This window comes from Aotus nancymaae, unplaced genomic scaffold (genome assembly GCF_030222135.1).
Source record: "Aotus nancymaae isolate 86718 unplaced genomic scaffold, 86718_ANA_hifiasm-v0.15.2.pri h1tg000020l, whole genome shotgun sequence".
NCBI lineage: Eukaryota > Metazoa > Chordata > Mammalia > Primates > Aotidae > Aotus > Aotus nancymaae.
Genome location: NW_026988432.1, coordinates 50,500,305 through 50,514,313, shown reverse-complemented (window position 1 = coordinate 50,514,313; position 14,009 = coordinate 50,500,305). Strand labels below are relative to the sequence as shown.

Here is a 14,009-nt window from a genome sequence, read left to right as displayed (position 1 = left end):
GACTTCTTGCAACTCTTCTTTAAATTTGAAATTATTTAAAATGAAAAGCTTAAAAATTCAATAAATTCATATTACTCTTCAGCTTAAAATTTTTCAATTGCTTTCGTGTGCATATCACATATCCTTTAACATGCTGAAGAGCTCTTCCCTTTTGCAGCCATCACCAAAGCAGGAGCGGCCAAAATGAAGTTCAATCCCTTTGTGACTTCCAACCGAAGGAAGAATTGCAAAAGGCATTTCAATGCACCTTCCCACATTCTTAGGAAGATTATGTCCTCCCTTCTTTCCAAAGAGCTGAGACAGAAGTACAACATGTAATCCATGCCCATCCAAAAGGATGATGAAGTTCAGGTTGTACAAGGACACTATAGAGGTCAACAAATTGGCAAAGTAGTCCAGGTTTACAGGAAGAAATACGTAATCTACATTGAACACGTGCAGTGGGAAAAGGCTAATGGCACAACTGTCCACGTAGGCATTCACCCAGCAAGGTAGTTATCACTAGGCTAAAACCGGACAAAGACCGCAAAAAGATTCTTGAACGGAAAGCCAAATCTCACCAAGTAGGAAAGGAAAAGGTCAAATACGAAGAAGAAGCAATTGAGAAGATTCAGGAATAAAGTAATCTTATATACAAGCTTTGATTAAAACTTGAAAAAAACAAAAAGACCCTGAGGAGTCAGGCCCCTCTCTGCCTCTCCAACATAATTCAGGCCCCTGTCCCTCTGGCTTCCTCTGACCAGTCTCAGAGGCATTCTTTTAATTCCTGGAACTCTTCCCTAGCTCCCTATCTAAATTAGATCCTGTTTATTATTCTCTTTCAAAGCACAGCATTTATCACAATTTGTAATTATGCATGCAAATAATTATGTATTCTTGTTTAATAAATGTTACGTATAAAATAATAATTATGAAGACATTTTAGAAATGGGGAATTATTGAGGTGACCTGATTTAAATGTTTAGGCATGGAAAATTATTTAGTAAAGTTAAGTTCTAAATTACATACAAAATTATTCATACACTTCACGTAGTAGCAAACATATAATGGACAAGAATTAGAAATAATATGCAAATGCCTGATGTGGTGGTTCATGCCTATAATCCTAGCACTTTGAGATGCCTCAAGCAGGAAGATTGCTTGAGGCCAGGAGTTCGAGACCAGCCTGGGCAACAAAGCAAGACCGCCCCCCCACCCCATCTATACAAAAATAATGATAAAAATAAATGAAGTAATATACAAAAATGGGAATTTAGGAACAATGATGGAATTAAAAACAGATGAAAATTTGAAAATTTTGTTAGGCTGCTTTCAATAAGAAAGACAAATAACACTTCAAAAATTGACTAATTCCAATGTTAACACTAAACAAACATTTTGAATAAAAATCTCTGGCCAGCTATGGTGGTTTGGCTTTGTAATCCCAACACTTTGGGATGCTGAGGCAGAGGATCATTTGAAGCCAGAAGTTTGAGACCAGCCTGAGTAACATGAGATACTGTGCCTACAAACAAACCAAAAATTAGGTGGACATGGTGGTGTGAACCCTGTAGTCCCAGCTACTTGGGAGGCTGAGGTGGGTGATTTCTTGAACCCAGGAGTTTGAGGCTGCAGTGAGCTATCATGGCACTATTGCTCTCCAGTCTATGAGTCAGAGCAAGACTCTGTCTCTAAAAAATAAAATAAATAATATATCAGAGTATAGAATGAAGAAGGAACAAGGCTGGAGGTGTGGAGGGAACCCAGTTAGAATAATTCAAGTGAGCATTCTTGGGTATGAATTAAGAGAGTGACAGTGGGAATGAGAGAGACTGATGGATCCCAGAGATATTACAGATTTGAGTAAGAGATTGACAGGATCTAATGACTGATTGAAACAAGTGAAGAATGGGACAAACTCAAGGTCAATTCTTTTTTTTTTTTTTTGAGATAATCTCCGTCTGTCGCCCAGACTGGAGTGCAGTGGTGAAATGAACTAACATGACTCCATCTTAGAAATAAGCCTGACAATCTCCAGCTTAGCTTCACCCTCCCTGCCATGGCCCCCTCAGGTGCATTACTGGGTCATGCTGCACTCAGAACCTTGAACTGTTGAGGTTTGGATCACGCTGTTCTCAGTACCTGTAACTGTTGTAACCTCATCCTTCTTGGCAAGTCTACCTGCTATTGTGTATACCCTACCCCCCTTGGTGATTGATTGAATGGGAAGTCCCCCCTGCTACCCCCTTGGTAACCAACAGTCTTGGGAACCTCCTGCCTCCTGGTTACCAGCTACCTCCTACTAACTTGCTTGTTCTGCTTCTGTAAAATTCTGCTTTGCCACCCCGCTTCTCTAAGCAAGGTATAAAAAGGAATCAAGCCCGTTCTTTGGGGCTGAGAGATTTTGAGCGGAGCTGACTCTCGGTCACCAGCAGGAACTCAGAGTGTGGTGCTTTATTTCTAACTTGCTCGGGTATAACAGTGGTGTGGTCTCAGCTCACTGCAACCTCTGCCTTCTGAGTTCAAGCAATTCTCCCTGCCTCAGCCTCCTGAGTAGCTAGGAATACAGGTGCCTGACACCATGCCCGGCTATTTTTTGTATATTTAGCAAGCCGGGGTTTCACCATGTTGGCCAGGCTTGTCTCCAACTCATGACCTCAGGTGTTGCATCCTCCTGGGCCTCCCAAAGTGTGGGGATCACAGACATGAGCCACCGTGTCTAAACTCAAGGTCAATTCCTTTTTTATTTTTATTTGTATTATTTATTTATTTATTTAATTTATTTTTTTATTGCATTTTAGGTTTTGGGGTACATATGAAAAACATGCAAGATTGTTGCATTTTGGGTCACTGGAAGGAGGTTGATCTGGCTGACTGAAATAGGAACCATAGGAGAAAAAGCAGGTTTGAAGATGAGATACAGCTGGCTTTCTGTATCCTTGGGTTGCATATCTGCAGATTCAACCAAGTACAGGTTGAAATCTGCATATATGAGGAGGCAACATAACAAGTTAGGTTTAACTTGTGGGACATCCCGGTGAAGACACTAGGCAGTTGTTTGTGTAGGTCTTGAGACCAGAAGAGAAATTTGGGGCCAAAGATATAGAAGTCATAAACATATAGGTATAAATTAAGCCACGTAAGTGAATGACATCACCCCAGAAAAATATAGACTGAGAAAAGAAAGCTGAAATATTTAAGCCCCTATTACTTATATGAAGAATTGTAGGAGGCACAGGGGATACACAAGACCAAATTTCTGTCCCGGAGGTGCTAAAGCTCGGGAGTGAGATAGGAAAGCATCAGAGAATTGCTTTTTGTCAGGTATCTACTAAGTATTCAGTTCTGTCTTCTCATCCTCAAATGAACATGACACAGCCCACTAAACTGTGGGAGAAGATAGGCAAGAAAAACTTGAATAACAATATAATGGGCCAGGCTAGATGGCTCATGCCTGTAATCCCAGCATTTTGGGAGGCCGGGGCGGGCGGATCATGAGGTCAGGAGTTCAAGACCAGCCTGGCCAATATGGTGAAACCCTGTCTCTACTAAAAATACAAAAATTAGCTGGATATGGTGGCACATGCCTATAGTCCCAGCTATTCAGGAGGCTGAGGCAGGAGAATTGCTTGAATCCAGGAGGTGGAGGTCGCATTGAGCCAAGATCGTGCCACTGCACTCCAGCCTGGGCAACAGAGTGAGACTCCATCTCAAAAAAAAAAACCAAAAACCAACAAAAAACCAATATAATGAGTGTTACAATGAGGTGCTATGGGAGAGGGAAGAGAGGCACTGAGTTCATCCAGTGGGGCCACAGCCAGGCTAGATTATTGACCTTTGAAGCCAGATAGGAACTGGCCAGCTAGAACATGGGGAGGGTATTGGAAGAAAAGTAAAATACCATATGCAAAGTCATGAAGTTGAGAAAGACCTTGAGATATTTGCAAAATTCCTGTAGTTCTCTATGTTGCCATTGCAAGGTGCCCATGGCTACATGGCAGAGTAGAATTGATTGGACGATCTAACACGTGCCAGATCATAATGAACGTTGTATGCCACACTACTTGAGATTTTATCCTGTGGGTAATGCGTGGACGTGAGGAAGTGGTAAGTAAGAGAGTTGTATAATAGATTTGCATTTTAGAAAGATTGTCCTAGAAACAGTGGGAGCATAGATTGCATTGGAGGAAGGGAGAATGATTAGAAAGGAATTTATACAAGCTCCCACCACCATGAATATCCATCTACCAGTGTCTATGGCCAAGAACTCTGCCTTCCATTCTCTTGCCATAGATGAATAGTCTATGGCTCTTATCAAAGCTCAACCATTTCTTTTGTGCACTAGATTAAAAATTTTTTTTTAGAGAGGGGGGTCTCACAGCATTGCACCAGCTACAGTGCAGTTGCTATTCATAGGCACGATTATCGTGCACTACAACCTCAGACTCCTCAAGTGATCCTCCTGCCTCAGCTTCCCAAGGAGCTGGGGATACAGGTGCACAATTGTGCACTAGATTTCATCCCTTTTTGCCTTTAAGGACATGGCTCCCCCAATTCAAATATTCCTCTATCAGCAATTTTCCCTCTCCACTGGAACATTGTCATCAGCATACAAACATGCTGTTATTGCAAAGAAAATTCCTTGACCTCATCCCTTCCCACATGGCCCCATTTTTTCTCCCTTACTTTGCATTATAACTTTACGTTTCCATCCATTCGTTCACATACTCTAAATAGGCTTTCACTCCCACATTCCACAGAGACCTCTCTTGTCAAAGTTACCAGTGACGCCCACATTGTGTTGCTCTATTGAACAGGCATTCCCCAGTCCTCACTTTATTTGACCTACCTGCTGCATTTGATATAGTTGATCACTCTCTTCTCTTCTTTTTTTTTTTTTTTGAGACAGAGTCTCACTTTGTTACAGGCTGGAGTGTAGTGGCGTGATCTTGGCTCACTGCAACCTCTGCCTCCTGGGTTCAAGTGATTCTTGTGCCTCAGCCTCCCAAGTAACTGGGACTACATGTGCCACCACACCAGGCCAATTTTTGTTTTTTTGTAGGGGTGAAGTTTCACCCTATTGGCCAGGCTAATCTCAAACTCCTGGCCTCCAGTGACCCACCCTCCTCGGCCTCCCAAAGTGTTGGGATTACAGATGTGAGCCACTGTGCCCAGCCTGAGTGATGTATTCTTTACTGCCAAGCTCATAGTAAGGCCTCAATAAATGTTACATAGAGGAATGACTGAAGGTAGGTGGGGAGGAGGGGCTTTTGAAAATAATATAATTCTAGAAAATTGGTGTTATCATAAAAAGTATAAAGTTCAGTGTTTGCAGAATCTTTTACAAATAAATATTATTTCTGGGATTTTTGGCTTTTTGAACAGTCATTACTTTTTCTACACTTAATTGGAAGTGAAAAGAAATGATCACTCACACTTAGAAAATAGCCTGTCTTCTTAGGTTAAGACAGTATTTGTAATAAGCTTCTGCTTGTCGTAGCTACAGCAAGCTACCATGTTTGTCTAGGTTCATGAAATCCATTAAAGGCACTTGGATGCTATGTTGAGGAGACTGGAGTGTATTTAGCTGTGCTTACAGATTTCAATTGCCACCAAGAATATGTATTTTAAGAAAAAGCTTCCTTTAATTTTTGATTATGCAATTAAGATACATTCACTGTAGGAAAATTAGAAAATACAGAGATACAAAAATTATCACTTAGAATGTCTCTAAATAGAAATATCTTTCATTAATAGTTTTGTGGCCAGGTGCAGTGGCTCCTACCACTTTGGGCGGCCAAGGCGGGTGGGTCACTTGAGGTCAGGAGTTCAAGACCAGACTGGCCAGCATAGTGAAACCCCATCTCTACTAAAAATACAAAAAAAAAAAAAAAAAAAAAAATTAGCCATGTGTGGTGGTGTGTGCCTGTAGTCCCAGCTACCTGGGAGGCTGAGGCAGGAGAATGGCTTGAAACTGAGAGGCATAGGTTGCAGTGAGCCAAGATCATGCCATTGCACTCCAGCCTGGGAGACAGAGCAAGACTCTGTCTCAAAAAAAAAAAGTTTTGTGTGTAATCTAATTTTTTATGAATGTCTGTTTATTGTTTAATAACTATTTTTTCTTTTTCTTTTTTTTTTTTTTTTTTTGAGACGGAGTTTCGCTCTTGTTACCAAAGCTGGAGTGCAATGGCGTGATCGCGGCTCACTGCTACCTCTGCCTCCTGGGTTCAAGCAATTCTCCTGCCTCAGTCTCCTGAGTAGCTGGGATTTGGGATTACAGGCACGCGCCACCGTGCCCAGCTAATTTTTGTATTTTTAGTAGAGATGGGGTTTCACCTTGTTGACCAGGATGGTCTCGATCTCTTGACCTTGTGATCCTCCCACCTAGGCCTCCCAAAGTACTGGGATTATAGGCGTGAGCTGCCACGCCCGACCTCTTTTTCTTTTCTTTTCTTTTTTGTTTTCGAGACGGTCTTGCTCTGTCGTCCACGATGGAGTGCAGTGGTGCAATCTCGGCTCACTGCAACCTCCATCTCCCAGGTTTAAGTGATTCTCCTACCTCAGCTTCCCAAGTAGCTGGGATTACAGGTGTGCACCACCACACGTGGCTAATTTTTGTATTTTTGGTAGAGATAGGGTTTTGACATGTTGGCCAGGCTGGTCTTCAACTCCTGGCCTCAAGCAATCCTCCTGCTTGAGGCCTCTCAAAGTGCTAGAATTATAGGCATGAACCACCACATCAGGTATTTGCATATTATAAACAATTATAAGAAAAAATGGGGGCTCACGCCTATAATCCCAGCACTTTGTGAGGCTGAGATAGGATCACTTGAGTCCAAGAGTTTGAGATCAGCCTTGGCAACATATTGGCGCAATTACTTTTGCACCAACCTAATTGTTAGACCCTTGTCTTTGCAAAAAAAAAACACAAAAAAACCCCCAAAACCCAAAAAACAAACAAACAGAAAACCAAAAAATTAGCCAGGTATGGGGGCTGAGGTAAGAGAATTTCTTGAGCCCAGCAGGTTGAAGCTGCCAGTGAGCCATGATGGCCTCACTGCATTACTCTGGGTGGCAGAGCCAGTGATACACTGTTCTCCTTTGCACACCCCACCCCCACCGTGTCCCTCCCTGCCATAACACACACACACACGCGCACACACACAAACACAAAATGCACAAGGTTAACTTTATGAAAAAATATAGTTCCCCAACCAAGCCTCTTTGTAATTTGATGGTGGAGGTTAATTACCTATCTAAACAAAGTATGTGAGTTGGGGTGGGGGTCTAGTGGAAGTTTAGAAAGGGAGAGTCCTCAAAACAAACTGATCCTTCCATACTCAAGTATCTATTTAACCATACTATATGGAAGGAAAAGAAATCAGACCTAATTTGCCCAGTTAGTGAAAAATATACCTAATATTCAAATACATTACACAACTTTGCTTCCCTGAAAATGTTGCAGAAGCTTCCTTTAATTCATTACCTTAGCAAATATTTATTTATTTATTTATTTATTATTATTATTTTTTTGAGACAGAGTCTTGCTCTGTTGCCAGGCACCAGGCTGGAGTGCAGTGGCACAATCTCGGCTCACTGCAACCTCTGCCTCCCGGGTTCAAGCAATTCTCCTGCCTCAGCCTCCCGAGTAGCTGGGACTACAGGCGCGCGCCACCACACTCAGTTAATTTTTGTATTTTTAGTAGAGACGGGGTTTCACCATGTTGGCCAGGATGGTCTCGATCTCTTGACCTGGTGATCCGCCCGCCTTGGCCTCCCAAAGCGCTGGGATTACAGGCTTGAGCTACCGTGCCCGGCCTTGCAAATATTTATTAAATGCCTTTTATGCTCAAGGCATTTTGCCAAGGGTAGTGTGGGATGTATGATGAATCAGACGTTTTTGGAGTGATGGAAAGAGATGTACTTTGGCATCATACTGACTAGTTTGAATTCCAGCTTCTTGGAAACATTATTCTTTTAACTGCAGTTTTTAAGTTAGTAAAATGAAGCAGTTGGAAAAAGGAAATGCATCTCTTGGTGACCAGCACACAGGAGGTGCTCAATAAATTGAGTTTTTCTCTCCCCAACTCCATTTTGAGGCACTTGCTAGAAGGTAAGTGGTCAGGGAATTCCCCATAGAAAGGGAGGGAGTGTAATTGATTTGAGTCATGAGGTGGATTTAGGCTGGATGAGAAGTGGGAGACAGTAAAGGTAGTAAGTGTGTGGACTTTACCAGATCTTGTGAGTACATCTTATCTAAATGTGACGGCACACGTTTACAGAGAGGTAGAAAAGCAGGAGCTGTAACCCTCAGGCTGCCTGCTCTATGAGTCTAGTTGGGCTGCTGCTGCTGCTGCTTTTTTTTTTTTTTCCTCAGCATAAAAATCTGAATACATTTTTTTTAAACTTATTTATTTTTTTTACTGCATTTTAGGTTTTGGGGTACATGTGAAGAACATGCAAGATTGTCGCATAGGTACACACATGGCAGTGTGATTTGCTGCCTTCCTCCCCATCACCTATATCTGGCATTTCTCCCCATGCTATCTCTCCCCAACTCCCCACCCCCTGCTGTCCCTCCCCTATTTCCCCCTGACAGACCCCAGTGTGTGATGCTCCTCTCCCTGTGTCCCTGTGTTCTCATTGTTCAACACCCACCTATGAGTGAGAACATGAGGTGTTTGATTTTCTGTTCTCGTGTCAGTTTGCTGAGAACGATGGTTTCCAGGTTCATCCATGTCCCTACAAAGGACAAAAACTCATCATTTTTGATGGCTGCATAATATTCCATGGTGTGTATGTGTCACATTTGCCCTGTCCAGTCTATCATCGATGGGCATTTGGGTTGGTTCCAGGTCTTTGCTATTGTGAACAGTGCTGCAATGAACATTCATATGCATGTGTCCTTATAGTAGAACAATTTATAATCCTTTGGGTATATACCCAATAATGGGATTGCTGGGTCAAATGGAATTTCTATTTCTAGGTCCTTGAGGAATCCCCACACTGTCTTCCACAATGGTTGAACTAATTTACACTCCCACCAACAGTGTAAGAGTGTTCCTATTTCTCCACATCCTCTCCAGCATGTTGTCTCCAGATTTTTTAATGATTGCCATTCTAACTGGCGTGAGATGGTATCACAATGTAGTTTTGATTTGCATTTCTCTAATGACCAGTGACGATGAGCATTTTTTCATATTTTCATAAGAGTCTCCCTCTGTCGCCCAGGCTGGAGGGCAGTGGTGCCATCTCAGCTCACTGCAACCTCTGCCTCCCAGTTTAAGCGATTCTCCTGCCTCAGCCTCCTGAGTAGCACGCCGCCACGCCCAGCTAATTTTTTTTGTATGTTTAGTAGAGACGGGGTTTCACCATGTTGGTCAGGCTGGTCTCGAACTCCTGATCTTACGATCTGCCCGCCTCGGCCTCCCAAAGTGCCGGGATTACAGGCATGAGCCACTGCACCTGGCTCCACTTGGGCTTCTATAATGAAATATCATAAACTGGGTAGCTTATAAAAAAAATAAATTTATGGCCAGGCACAGTGGCTCACACCTGTAATCCCAGCACTTTGGGAGGCCGAGGCGGGTGGATCACGAGGTCAAGAGATCAAGACCACCTGGTAAACATGGTGAAATCCCGTCTCTACTAAAAATACAAAAAATTAGTTGGGCATGGTGGCGCGTGTCTGTAATCCCAGCTACTCAGGAGGCTGAGGCAGGAGAATCGCCTGAACCCAGGAGGCGCAGGTTGCGGTGAGCTGAGATCGCACTATTGCACTCCAGCCTGGGTAACAAGAGCGAAACTCTGTCTCAAAAATAAATAAATAAATAAATAAATAAATAAATAAATAAATTTATGTCTCATAATTCCGGAGGTTGGGAAGTTCAAGATCAAAGCAGATGTGGTGTCTGATGTGAGTTTACTTAGTAGGCAAAGTTTTTTTTTACTATAACCTCACACGGTGGAAGGGGTGAGAGATCTTTCTGAGATTTCTTTTTATTTATTTAATGTATTTAACTGACAAACAATAATTGTATGTATGAGGTATCATGTGATGTTTTCATGTGTCATGAAATAAATCAAGCTAACATATTCATCACTTTAATAATTTGTCCTGAATGGAATCTCTTTTACTAATCCCATTAATGAGCGCTCTGCCCTTATGATCTAATCCCCTTTTCACTTTTCTTTTTTTTTTGAGACAGAGTCTCACACTGTGACATGGGCTGGCATGATCTCAGCTCACTGCAAACTCCACCTCCCGAGTTCAAGGCTGTCTCAGCCTCCGGAGTAGCTAGGATTACTGGCGCCCTGCCTCCACGCCTGGCTAATTTTTTGTATTTTTAGTAGAGACGGGTTTTCACTATGATTGGCCAAGTTGGTCTCGAACTCCTGACCTCGTGGTCTGGCCTGCCTTGGCCTCCCAAAGTGCTGGGATTACAGGCGTGGGCCACAGCGCCTGGCCTCTAATCACCTTTCAAAGGCCTCACCTTCTAATACCATCAACTTCTGCTTTAGGATTTTGATACTCGGTTGGGGGTATAATCCCAGCACTTTGGGAGGCCCAGGCAGGGGCTCAGGAATTGGAGACCAGCCGGGACAACATAAGGAGACCCCGTTTTTGCTGGGCACAGTGGCACTTCCCTGTAGTCCCAACTACTCAGGAGTCTGAGGTAGGCGGGTAGGAGGATCACTTGAGCCCAGGAGGTGGAGGCTGAAATGAGCCAACGGTGCCACTGCACTCCAGCGTGGGTAAGAGAGTTAGACCCTGTCTCCAAAACAAAACAAAACAAACACAACGTTTATATCATAGCATCTGCCTACTTGGAAAATTTCCTTTCAGTGCGATATTGGTTCCTACAAACATACAGTTTTATGACATTAGCTCGAAAGTAAGGTATCTTCTCAGCATTACAAAGAGGAAAGTTTTTTCACGTTTACTCCCTCAACGCCTTTTATTTATCCATATAATATCTATGATCGCACTTAATACCTAAGTGCTAGAATCTAATTATATAGGTATCAAAAGACATTAAGTTTTGAAGACAGGCATACAAACAATTTTAATGTTTAGAGATGATAGAGACATCTATAGCAGCACCAAAGAAGAAACAATTTTCCATTTAAGATTTCCATTTAAGTATGAAAATAGGCACATCTCACAGACTATAAAACTATACACCATTTTTATTTTTACAATGTCATTTCTTTTTTTTTTAATTATTATTTTTGAGATGGAGTTTCGCTCCTGTTACCCAGGCTGGAGTGCAATGGCGCGATCTCGGCTCACCGCAACCTCCGCCTCCTGGGTTCAAGCAATACTCCTGCCTCAGCCTCCCGAGTAGCTGGGACTACAGGCACGCGCCACCATGCCCAGCTAATTTTTTTTATATTTTTAGTAGAGACGGGGTTTCACCTTGTTGACCAGGATGGTCTCGATCTGTTGACCTCGTGATCCACCCGCCTCGACCTCCCAAAGTGCTGGGATTATAGGCGTGAGCCACCGCGCCCGGCTCTACAATGTCATTTCTAATGCTAACTTTAGCAATGCTTCAGTGTATAGACAGCAGAGAAAAACACTGAAAATGCGTGATTGAATTACTATTGAGTCACTCCTCTCCGAAATCGGTCCTCCGCATTTTCTCCTTAAAAAATAGAATCCTGGAGACAGTCTAGTCCTGGCTTTTCGAGGAACACATAACAGGGGACACCAGGAGAGGAACACAAATACCGCAGTTTTCCAAGTGCAACTTGCCCCAGCCTCCCACGTGATAGGTTTCTGGCATCACCCCTCCTTGCTGGCGATTCTGGGGAAGATTCTAACGCTCTCCGGGGCCGTCCCCAGTGACGTCACGGGAGCGGCTCCGCTTCTTGGCCAATCACGCGGCCGGATCCCGGGGAAACCCGGGGCGGTGGCGGCGGCTTGGGCGCGTGCGCGAGGTCTCCGCGTGGCTATATAAACATGGCTGGCGTGGCAGCGCAACGGGGCCGTGCTAAGCGCGCGTAGGGGGCTATGGGCGCTGTGGGTTTGTAGTTTTGAAATTTCTGGCGGGGGAGCCGCTCCGCAGTTAGGCTCGAGGTGCGAGCGACGACCTTCCGGGAGCCGCAAGTCCAGGCTCCTCCGCAGCGGGACCCCAGCCCGAGGCGCCGGGCTGAGGGGGCGCACGTGTGAGCGCCGCTGAGGAAGCTGCGAGAGGCCGGGCGGGTGTCGCTCCGGGGGCAGTCCAGGCTCGTGCGGACGGGAGGAAGGTCCTGGACGCGCGTGTCCTGCCGTGCAGCCGGCGCCCGTCACTGACTTCGCTACCGCTGCCCCCGCGTCTCTCCCCAGCGATGCTGTGGAGCCCGAACCTTACCGGAGTCGGCTGCCGTGCGCCAAGCCTCCCGTCACCTCTGCTCCCGGAACCGCAGCGCCACAGCTGCCGCTGAGCCCCTGGGGGATGCCCGCCGGCCTCACAGATCCCGCCCGCGCCGCTCCCCCGGCTGCTGTGAGCGCCTCGGGGACCGTGACCATGGCCCCGGCCGGGGCGCTGCCGGTGCGGGTGGAGAGCACTCCGGTGGCCCTGGGCGCCGTGACTAAGGCTCCTGTCAGCGTCTGCGTGGAGCCCACGGGGTCCCAGCTCCTGCGGTCACCCGTGGGGACCCTGGTGACCAAAGTGGCTCCCATCAGCGCCCCTCCTAAACTCAACAGCGGCCCTAGGCTGCCTGCTCCTCAGATAGTCGCCGTGAAAGCCCCCAACACCACAATCCAGTTTCCTGCTAATTTGCAGCTTCCTCCAGGTATGTTGATCACCCTTTCCAGCCTCGTCTGTCGGTCCAGTCGGCGGTGACGGGAAACGTCGCAGCTTCAGATTGCTCCTAAAAAACTCTGAGCTCCGGGAACCTTTCATAATTTTGACTTTGCAGTTAGCGTACAGGAAACAGCTTATTGGGCAGTGATTTGGCTTTACAGTTAACATATTCTTTTTGTGTCATTACTGCATAGTTTTTCTTTTCATGTTTAAGGAAAGAATATTTTCATCTAAGTGACACAGTAAAAAGCTACATCAGTGTGTTCAGTGGGGCCTTTCAGGCACTGGCTCCTAGGTAGGGGAGATGATATAGCTAAAGTTAATTTCCATGTAGAGGAAGGACCGGTTTATACCGTGGATTTCCATACGCTTAGATTATGATGTAGAATAGCGTTTTACTTATTCATTAATTATGAATGAATGAACGAACGAACGAATGAAGTATGGTGATTTCGCTGTGTCGCCCAGGCTGGAATGCAGTGACGAGATCACGGCTCACTGGAACCTCGAACTCCTGGGCTCAGTCGATCCTCCCTCCTCGGCCTCCCAAAGTGCTGGGATTACAGGCTTGAGCCACCGTGCTTGGCATACTAGTGAAGTACTTGTGTATTAAAACTGGAAGAGATTTTTAAATTTAAGCAAATCAGAATAGGTTTACTGCTTTCTAGTATCAAGTACGAATAATGCTGCTCCTGCACAATCTTTAAATGTCTTATGATTGTAACTTTCTTTTTTTCTTTTTTTGAGACGGAGTTTCGCTCTTGTTACCCAGGCTGGAGTGCAATGGCGCGATCTCGGCTCACCGCAGCCTCTGCCTCCTGGGTTCAAGCAATTCTCCTGTCTCTGTAGCTGGGACTACAGGCACGCGCCACGATGCCCAGCTAATTTTTTGTATTTTTAGTAGAGACGGGGTTTCACCTTGTTGACCAGGATGGTCTCGATCTGTTGACCTCGTGATCCACCCGCCTCGACCTCCCAAAGTGCTGGGATTATAGGCTTGAGCCGCCGCGCCCGGCCTGATTGTAGCTTTCAATTAGCAAAATCCCTGACTGGGAGCACGTGCCATAGTTGACAAACAGATCATAGCCGTGCAGTTGTTGTAGTTGCAATTGAAGCAATGTGTGAACGAATGCTAATGAGTCTTTCACTACTTTGTATCCTAGGGCTTTTTACTCTGTTGGGCTGTATTTTATGATTTACATAAAGGTTTTTGCTTTGTGGTAATTTACATATTGTAAA

At 44.8% G+C, this 14,009-nt stretch overlaps 1 protein-coding gene and 1 pseudogene across 2 annotated transcripts in view; both read left to right on the top strand.

Moving 5' to 3' along the window:
* Nucleotides 1-183: 183 nt before the first annotated feature.
* LOC110568083 (large ribosomal subunit protein uL24-like) lies at nucleotides 184-620 on the top strand (annotated as a pseudogene).
* Nucleotides 621-12,419: 11,799 nt separating this feature from the next.
* Nucleotides 12,420-14,009, top strand: part of TAF4B (TATA-box binding protein associated factor 4b) — a 161,041-nt gene continuing 159,451 nt past the window's right edge. The window contains exon 1 of one of the 2 annotated variants that reach the window (XM_012447290.2): nucleotides 12,420-12,759. In XM_012447290.2, the coding sequence (XP_012302713.2) occupies nucleotides 12,420-12,759 (340 nt within the window). The remainder of the gene's footprint in view (nucleotides 12,760-14,009) is intronic. The other variant, XM_012447291.2, reaches the window with a different exon arrangement.